General features: G+C 42.3%; 1 protein-coding gene across 1 annotated transcript; it reads left to right on the forward strand.

Moving 5' to 3' along the window:
• The first annotated feature begins 414 nt into the window (after positions 1 to 414).
• On the forward strand, positions 415 to 3,108 carry LOC310705118 (disintegrin and metalloproteinase domain-containing protein 20-like). Its single transcript, XM_083499566.1, has one exon. The coding sequence runs from the start codon at positions 778 to 780 to the stop codon at positions 2,944 to 2,946; it is 2,169 nt and encodes a 722-aa protein (XP_083355692.1). The 5' UTR covers positions 415 to 777; the 3' UTR covers positions 2,947 to 3,108.
• Positions 3,109 to 6,117: the final 3,009 nt, after the last annotated feature.

Below are 6,117 nucleotides of genomic sequence, written 5' to 3' on the forward strand. Positions count from 1 at the left end.
TGTCCAGATTGGGCCCCATGATGTTCAGGCCCTGCCCTTCCACTCTAAATATATGCAGAACACCTCATCACCCGTATTAGGTGTGGGATGGCCACATGTACATCGCTAAAAATGAGAAAATGCATCACCAAAAAGGGAAATGCAAGGTGGCATAAAATTGGCATTTGTTCATTTATAGGTAAATGTAGAAATAATGGCCATAATTTATATAGAAAGGCAGTTTGTCATAGTGGGAAAGACTGTGCTAGTTGTTGATGGACAATTTCAACATCCTCTTGCTCCCCTTTCACATGGTTCTTTATGTTTAAGCCAGTTTCTATATGTTGCATACATCTAAATGCTGATTGAATTGTCACAGAAAATACTTTTCATTTTCCATACATGACAACTGAGGATCATAACCCATCCACTGTATGAAGTGGCCTCATGTCCACTGACTGATGCCGAAATAAAACTTGTCAGTCCACGGGGTGCTATAAGACTCTTTTTTTTGCTCTTCTTCCTGCAACCCTCTCAGGCAGAAACTTCTTAGGAACCTTCTCTTGCTTGCTCTTCCTCTACCATTCTGTTCCATCTTTGATCCTCCAAGCTCCGCCCACATTCCACAGACGGAGCACACTGGCAGTTGCTAGGCAACATATCTTCCTCTTCTTCTAATTCACACATAGCCTCCTTCCCACCTATCTACTAACCTGGTAACAACTGTTTGGGACTTCCCTCTCAGGGATAAGATGCCAGAGGTGGTGCTTCAAGAGATTCTTTCATCTTTCTGGGAAAATGAGTGGCAGCCTGGCATGGCTGCTCATTATGTTCTTGAGGAATCTCCTGATTGAGACCCGTGGCCAGACACCACCTCAGGGCTTTAGGTATGCCTCTTATGAGGTGACCATCCCAAGGAAACTGAGCTTTAGGTATGGACTACAGGAAACCCGGTATGTCAGCTACCTGCTGCAGATTGAGGGGAAGGGCCAGGTGGTGCATCTCCAGCAAAAGAAGGGCATTGCTCCTAAAGACTTCCCCATCTTCACGTACAATAAGGAAGGGGACCTCCAGGTTGACTATCATTACATCAGGGATGATTGTTTCTACAGTGGTTTCATACAAGACAAGCCTCTCTCTTCAGTCACTCTCAGCACTTGCTCAGAGGGACTCAGGGGCCTGTTACAACTTAACAATGAGACATATCAAATTGAACCTGTCCAGCCATCTGCTACCTTTCAGCATGTGGTGTATCGACTGGAAACAGTGGAGGGTGCCATGCACATGAGGTGTGGGTTGACGGAGGAAGAGCAAAGGCATCAAGAGGCCATAATCCAGGACAGAAAGCAAGTGGCTGTCAGAAGTCCTCCAGCAGAACTCTGGTGGCCACACAAGAGACATGCAGAAGTGGCATTTGTGGTGGAGCATGAACGATACGTTAAGTTTAATAAAAATGAAACTGATATAGCTATGAAACTTCTCGAGACCATCCACACAGTAAATTCATTTTTTGAGCCATTTTTGGTTGAAGTGTCTGTAGCAGGACTGGAGATATGGACGGAAAAGAACCTCATAGATATTGGTAAAACTTTAGTAAGGACACTTAAAGCTTTTACTGTATGGAGACATGACATTCTACTTAACCATCTAAAGAATGATGCTGCTCACTTAATTGTATACAGGTCGTATGGAAGGAATCTTGGGCGAGCATATGTAGCACAAATTTGTGATAACAGGGCTACTGGTGTTGAAGTATCAAGAAATTTCAATTTGTTTGATTTTTCTGTACTTTTTGCCCATGAATTTGGACATAATCTTGGTATGAGCCATGATGAACCAAACTGTACATGTGATCGACGTGCCTGCATTATGTCTGCTTTGTACTCACGGACTGATAAGTTTAGCAACTGCAGTTACCATAAATATTTCAATCTAAAGGACGCACCTTGCTTGTTGATTCCACCAGACCCTGATCAAATGTATAAACTCAAATACTGTGGGAACAAAGTAGTGGAAAAAGGAGAGCAATGCGACTGTGGTTCAGCTGTGCAGTGTCAATCAGATCGATGTTGCAGGCCAGATTGCACATTGCATCCATTCGCCAATTGTTCTTCTGGACTGTGTTGTGCCAGGTGCAAGTATCGTCCCCCTGGATCCATTTGCAGAAAGAGTATTAGTATGTGTGACCTGCCTGAGTTTTGCACTGGGACTTCAGACCAGTGTCCAGAAGATGTTTACATACAAGATGGTGCCCCTTGCGGTGATGGAGTCTATTGCTATCATGGTCGTTGTAGTACTCCGAATGGGCAGTGTGAAAAGATATTTGGCAAGAAAACCGTACGAGCTTCAGAGGATTGTTTCAGAGGACTGAATGCTCGAGGTGATCGCTTTGGCAATTGTGGCCTTGAACATGGTATTTTTAAGAAATGCAATGCTGAAAATATTCTATGTGGCCGAATGCAGTGTAGTAATATTTATGGGCTACCTACCTTGGAGGAACACCAAACCATCATTCAAACCACCATTGGCAAAAGTAACTGCTGGGCTACAGACTACCACAGTGGAATGGAGGTAGCTGATCTTGGAGCAGTGGAAGACGGTACACCTTGTGGCACTGGCATGCTGTGTATTAGTAGGGAATGTAAGAACGTGTCCCTCTTGCAGTATGATTGTAATGTCACAAAGTGCCATAATAGGGGAATATGCAACAACCACAAACACTGCCATTGTTCTTATGGTTGGGCCCCTCCTGACTGTCTAAAGGAAGGATATGGGGGCAGCATTGACAGTGGGCCAATTTCAAAAAACTGGAATGGTGTCAGTGTAGGTAGCATTGTAGGAAGTGTGTTGGTCCTTTCCACGGTGACTGCTGCTGTTGGCATGGGTGTGTATTACAGGTTTGTGCTACGTAATAAGGTTAGAAGAATGAGTTTAAGAATCTCTCCCTCAGAATCAATAGAGGAATGAAAACCACTCTAGATCACAGAAGCGAACAATGCAAAAAGTTTCAAAAGGGTATGATGGGTATAATGAGCACTATTATATAACATATTTTTGACTCTGTAAGCATTGGTTCAGTTCATCTCAAAGGGAAATATTCACATATGAAAATATTTGCCCATACTTTCACTTTCTGTTGAGAGTCTCTTTGTTGTTCAGTACAGAAGTCCTATCCTATGTTGAGTGGGAGAAATCTGTCCAGTGGAATGGAATATTATCATACCATGCTAAAGATATGCATGGAAGCAGTGCTGGTTTTTGGGATATCTCGGATTCTCTCCCAAAGTAACCTTGGGTGTACAAGGACAGAATCATAACCTGGTATTTTTGTGAAGTGAATTCACATCTGTCTAGAAAGCCATTGCAAAAATTGTACTGATAATTATGTCGACACAAATGTTAATGTTGAAATGAGACAGTTTATTAAAAATATTACAAAACCACCAACACATAATATTTCAAAAAGGTATAATGGAAATAATGGTGAATGTTATGTAACATATTTGAGGGTGCAATCTTTTCATTAAAGTTTTATGTTTGTTTAGCACCTTGTTTATAAAATTTGCCACACAGGATAATCTTTAATTTATCCACAAGGAGAAAATAGTTTCATATATTTAGAGCATCTCTCTGTGCTTTAACACAGAATCATGTCCTTTTAGCCATTGGAAGGTGGTCAGTGATTGGAAACCTGTCTTTAAAAAGGAATGCTAGATGGTTAGAAGATCTTCTTTTTAGAGAGGCCAAAGCACTTTTGGATAAAACTAGCAGGTAAGGGTGCTCTCTGATAATGGTACATCCCCTTTCTGAAATGTTTCACATGCCCCTGAGAGTTTTAACTTCCCTTACCTAGTTAAGGACAGGAAGAGTCATAGTTCAGTGGCTGAGCCCTTATTTTTTTATGCAGAAGGTCCAGGATGAATGTATTTTTGTGACTCCATTCAAAAGGTTCTCAAGTAGCAGAATGGCTAGGAGAGCCACTGAGATGCCAGAGATCCTGCGGGATCGTCCAGATGACCTGCTTATTGAGTATTCATCTTGATTTATTTGTGCCAAAGTTCTGCATTTCTCCATCACTCCTCTAATCACTAAAGAAAATCCATTTAAAAAACAAATTTGAATGTCACAGCTTTTTAGACCAGTTTAATTGCACAATCCCACTTTCAAAATACTGCCAGTCTGAAAGTGACCTGTGTCCCTCGAGATCCTTTGCCATATTGCACAATATTGGTTTGGATGGATGAAAGATCTGACTCATTGTAAGGCAGTTTTGCTATTACAGGTTCAAAATAATGAAAATGGAGATTAAATGCATTAATGGAAACATTTGTAATTTGCATCATTTATTCCAGTTACCAAATTGTGTTGCGTGTGTCCCAGCATGTTCAGTCTTGAATCATAAAAAAACCCTGCTTCCCTAGAACACAGTGAATATCTTAAGATTTATTTTTCCATTCCAGGGATGAACATTTTGTGCAGGTAGACTGAACGCTTATCAAGGTTAACACGAAAGGTTATTGTATTCCTTTTGCAAGTTCTAGATTTTCTTACTCTGAGAAGCAAGCCCTTCTTAATACGTTAACTTGAAAGCTTAGGAGCTTAAATGCCAGTCCTTAATAATGTAGTCTCTGTGTAGCATTCTATGGAGAATTCTGTGTTTTTGGGGAAGAATACAGGAAAGATAGTGCTCCAGGTCAGCATAAGCTGAATTAATTATTCCTTTAGAGAGTTGTTAGTAGAATATTCAGTGCAGTGCGTGTACCTACTACGCAGAACTTGTGTGAACTGAATTGAGATCTTTTCATATTCAAAGCAGGTAAACTTCACTTCTGAATATCACTGTAATTAATTCCCTCCAGGGGCATGTAGAAATGGTAGGTCTAATTAGCTGTGAAGATACCTAACACTGCTGTCCTGTATCAGGGAAGTTAAATCGCTAAATTCTCCATTTACTTTTTTTTTTTAAAAAAATGACCTTGCATCAAACAATACTTTGAACTATCCTCTGATAGTCCGTGTGCAAAACTATGTTTGTGCCAAATACATCCCCCCCCCCCAGCCAAACAAAAATAAATTCACTTGGAGTTGCCATGGAGTTTTCAGTCGTATCAGCGCTCGTTTCAACTGCCTGTGAAACGGTTTGTCAGGATGAAGTCACTCATGGTTTTAATTAGAGCTACCACTGATTTTTCACCTGTTAGACAAATTCCAAGGTGGATTTGATCAGCTGAAACATCTAAAGGAATTCAGATGAAGCTAGCTTATTGGGGAAGATTAGAAAGAGGCTCATCTCTCTTTTAGCTTTACAACTACTACTAATAGTAAACTTAAGTGGTGAGTCCCAACAGGACTGTAGCCAAAGCAGAGGCAGAATGAAACAATTGGTGGGAGCGGGATGAAGGTATCAGTGTGCTCAGTGAAGTCCCATGGACTTTAGAAGTGCATTCCCACCCCCCAAAGCAGGAGCAATGCTCTCAGACCAACAAGGACTGGACATGTCTAGTAGCCTTGGAATATGGAGTGACAGCTCACCCACTTCTGCCACTGGAATATCAGGCAGCCTGGTTGACCCAGAGCTCCTTTAACTAAGTTTAGCTGGTACACCAGCTACAATGGGATAGGGAACCTCCCACATGCAGGCCAGAGTTGGCCCTCCAGGAGTTCAGATGTGGCCTATGAGGTCATTTCCCCCCAATCATGGACACCTGCCCCACACCTGTTGCCATATATCAGGTGTGGGACAGCTAGAGACATGGCTTCCAATGCACAACTGGGAGCTTTTAAGTGCACTGCCAGTTGTGCACGTCGTTATAAATGACTTGGATGAAAGAACTGAGGGGATGCTCACCCAATATGCAGACGACACAAAATTGGGAGGGGTGGCTATATTCCTGAGCTTCTGAAGGGGTGATGGAAAAGAGTGAAGGGAGCCTCTGACTCTTACCAGCAAACTTATTTCCCTGCACCTGGAGTCCTCCTTCCCAGCGGCGTAGCGTGGGTTATCAGCACCCGGGGCAAGGCAAGTAATTTGCGCCCCCTAACCCGGGGCAAGGCAATTAATTTGCGCCCCCTAACCTGGGGCAAGGCAAGTACAGTAATTTACTCTCCCAAGCAGCAGCAGCAGCGAGGCTTCTCTTT

The sequence above is a fragment of the Podarcis liolepis genome (genome assembly GCF_965112155.1).
Source record: "Podarcis liolepis genome assembly, chromosome: 4".
NCBI lineage: Eukaryota > Metazoa > Chordata > Lepidosauria > Squamata > Lacertidae > Podarcis > Podarcis liolepis.

Coding starts and splice junctions, on each gene's coding strand:
- LOC310705118 (XM_083499566.1), top strand. CDS start 778: ATGAGTGGCAGCCTGGCATGGCTGCTCATTATGTTCTTGAGGAATCTC.